At 57.3% G+C, this 2,127-nt stretch overlaps 1 protein-coding gene across 1 annotated transcript; it reads right to left on the bottom strand.

Moving 5' to 3' along the window:
• Positions 1 to 433: 433 nt before the first annotated feature.
• LOC306777133 (POU domain, class 3, transcription factor 4-like) lies at positions 434 to 1,519 on the bottom strand (the record flags this gene model as incomplete). The annotated part of the gene is made up of 1 exon (XM_079268119.1): positions 434 to 1,519. One exon carries the CDS (start codon positions 1,517 to 1,519, stop codon positions 434 to 436), a length of 1,086 nt encoding a protein of 361 aa, XP_079124245.1.
• Positions 1,520 to 2,127: the final 608 nt, after the last annotated feature.

Genomic DNA, 2,127 nt, shown 5'->3' with positions numbered 1-2,127 from the left:
TCCGGTGCTGCAACAAATCAATTATGAAAAGTGATATTATTGTTTGTTTCAGTCCGCTGATCCAGAGAAAAAGCCCCCCCAAAAAACAAAGCGTCAGTCCCAACCTATCGTTATTACCGAGCAGATGAGAAATGGTGACACAAACCAAAGGCGCTGGCAGGTTATTAGGCACATTTTTGTATTTATATCCGTGATGTAGAAAACAATTTGGCGGGCTCCGAAGGTGATCTGAAAATGTGACGTCTGATATGCCGCTGTAGAATAATGCCCCTCGTGACAGTCAGAAAATGACGAAGGCTGAACAGGTATCTCTGTTATTGTTGTTGTGGTTCAGTGCTGGGGGAGTCTGCGCCGGGACAGCTTGGAGGTGCCACAGCGCGCGTCCCTGCGCTCGAGAGTCCGTGCCGGGGGGGTTCCCTCCCGGTGCTTTCGGTCAGAGATCGTGGCACGAGGAGGCGTCCCCCGCGCTCCCGCCGTGAGAATAGGGTCCCTCGTGCGGCAGCTCTCCCGGCGGCGTCATGCGCTTCTCCTTCTGCCTCCGGTTGCAGAACCACACGCGCACCACCTCCTTCTCCAGCTGCAGCGAGTCCGCCAGCGAGGTGATCTCCGGCGCGGCCGGTTTGGGACACTTGAGGAAGTGCGTCTCCAGAACCCCTTTCACGCTCACCTCGATGGACGTCCGCTTCTTCCTCTTCCTCCCCTGAGCCGCTATCTTGTCTATGCTGCTGGCGCTGCCCGTGGTCGAATCCGCCTCCTCTAGCCACTTGTTCAGCAGCGGCTTTAGTTTGCACATGTTTTTAAAGCTCAGCTGCAGAGCCTCGAACCTGCAGATGGTGGTCTGGGAAAAGACGTTACCGTAGAGCGTGCCCAGGGCCAGACCCACGTCCGCCTGCGTAAAGCCCAGCTTGATTCTCCGCTGCTTGAACAGCTTGGCAAAGAGCTCCAGCTCGTCCGAAGTCGGCGTCTCCTCGTCGGAGTGGTCGTGGCAGTGGTGCCCGCCGAGGTCGCTGTGCTCGGGGCTGAGTGTGTCCCTGAGGCCCGGGTGCATGCCTTGGCCCTGAGGGTTGGGTGGCGGCGTGAGGCCACCATGGTCCAGCATGCCGTTGACCGTGAAGCCCGCCTGCGCGTAAATGTTGATCTGCTGCCCGCTTGTGATGGAGGAGTTGTGGGATACCGGGGTTCCCCAGGCTCCCGGGTGGTTGCCGTGGTTGTTGTGATGAGGGGAGTGATGCGCTACGTGCGGGGAGCGGTGATGGATGATGCCGAGCTGCAGGTCCTCTCGGCCCGGTTTCACGTCCTGCTGCTCCATGGAGGCCGACCAGGGGCTGCCCTCTGACAGACTGCTCGCCCACTGGTGTCCGAGGGGGTGTCCGTTCCCCTGGATGCTGTGCAGGTAGTCACCCTGGAGGAGCTTCTGGTGTCCCCTGTAGGGGCTAGCAGGCTGCATGGCCTGGCTGTCCGGGTGGATCATGGGGCTGGAGCTGAGCAGGGTGTAGGGGCTGGAGGCAGCTGTGGCCATGCTGGCTGCTGAACCCCACTAGTGCTACTGAAGGAAGGGAGCAGCTCAGCCTCTGACATCTCCCTCTCTCTGGAGCCTCGGCAGCAGCCTGGCTTTGACTGACAGCCTCCGCCGCCACTCACAGAGCAACTGAGGCGCAGTGACGGCGCGTATTGGCCAATGACGGCGCAGATACCCCAACCTCCGCCTCTGGAAGCGGAGCTGCGGATAGGAAAGGGTTACAGCCAGCCGAACCGGAAGTGAGTCGGAGTGCTGGTCCAGTGGGTCTGGCTGTGGAACGATGTGCGCGTGGAGCGCAGTTCCTGTTTATTAATTAAAGTTTCCAACTGATTTACGCACGAGTTTATTGCTGCTCCTGTCACCCTTGAGCGCGTGCGAAGGAGGAGATTAATGCGCAATGGCATTTGTAAGACGTGCCAGCACTTAATTTAGAAGGATACAATCAAACCAAGAGCAGTTCTCACTGCTAAAGATTAACTTTTAGACAATACTTCCTCAGGTGTTAATAGAGTGAGCTTCTCAATATGGTGTTTTACGCACAGGACATTCTTTATATATGCCCATTTGGTTCAGACCAAAATAATGCATCCTGGGCCTTTAAATGCAAA

This window comes from Melanostigma gelatinosum (assembly GCF_949748355.1).
Source record: "Melanostigma gelatinosum genome assembly, chromosome: 5".
Lineage (NCBI taxonomy): Eukaryota > Metazoa > Chordata > Actinopteri > Perciformes > Zoarcidae > Melanostigma > Melanostigma gelatinosum.
This window is presented reverse-complemented; position numbering and strand designations above follow the sequence as displayed.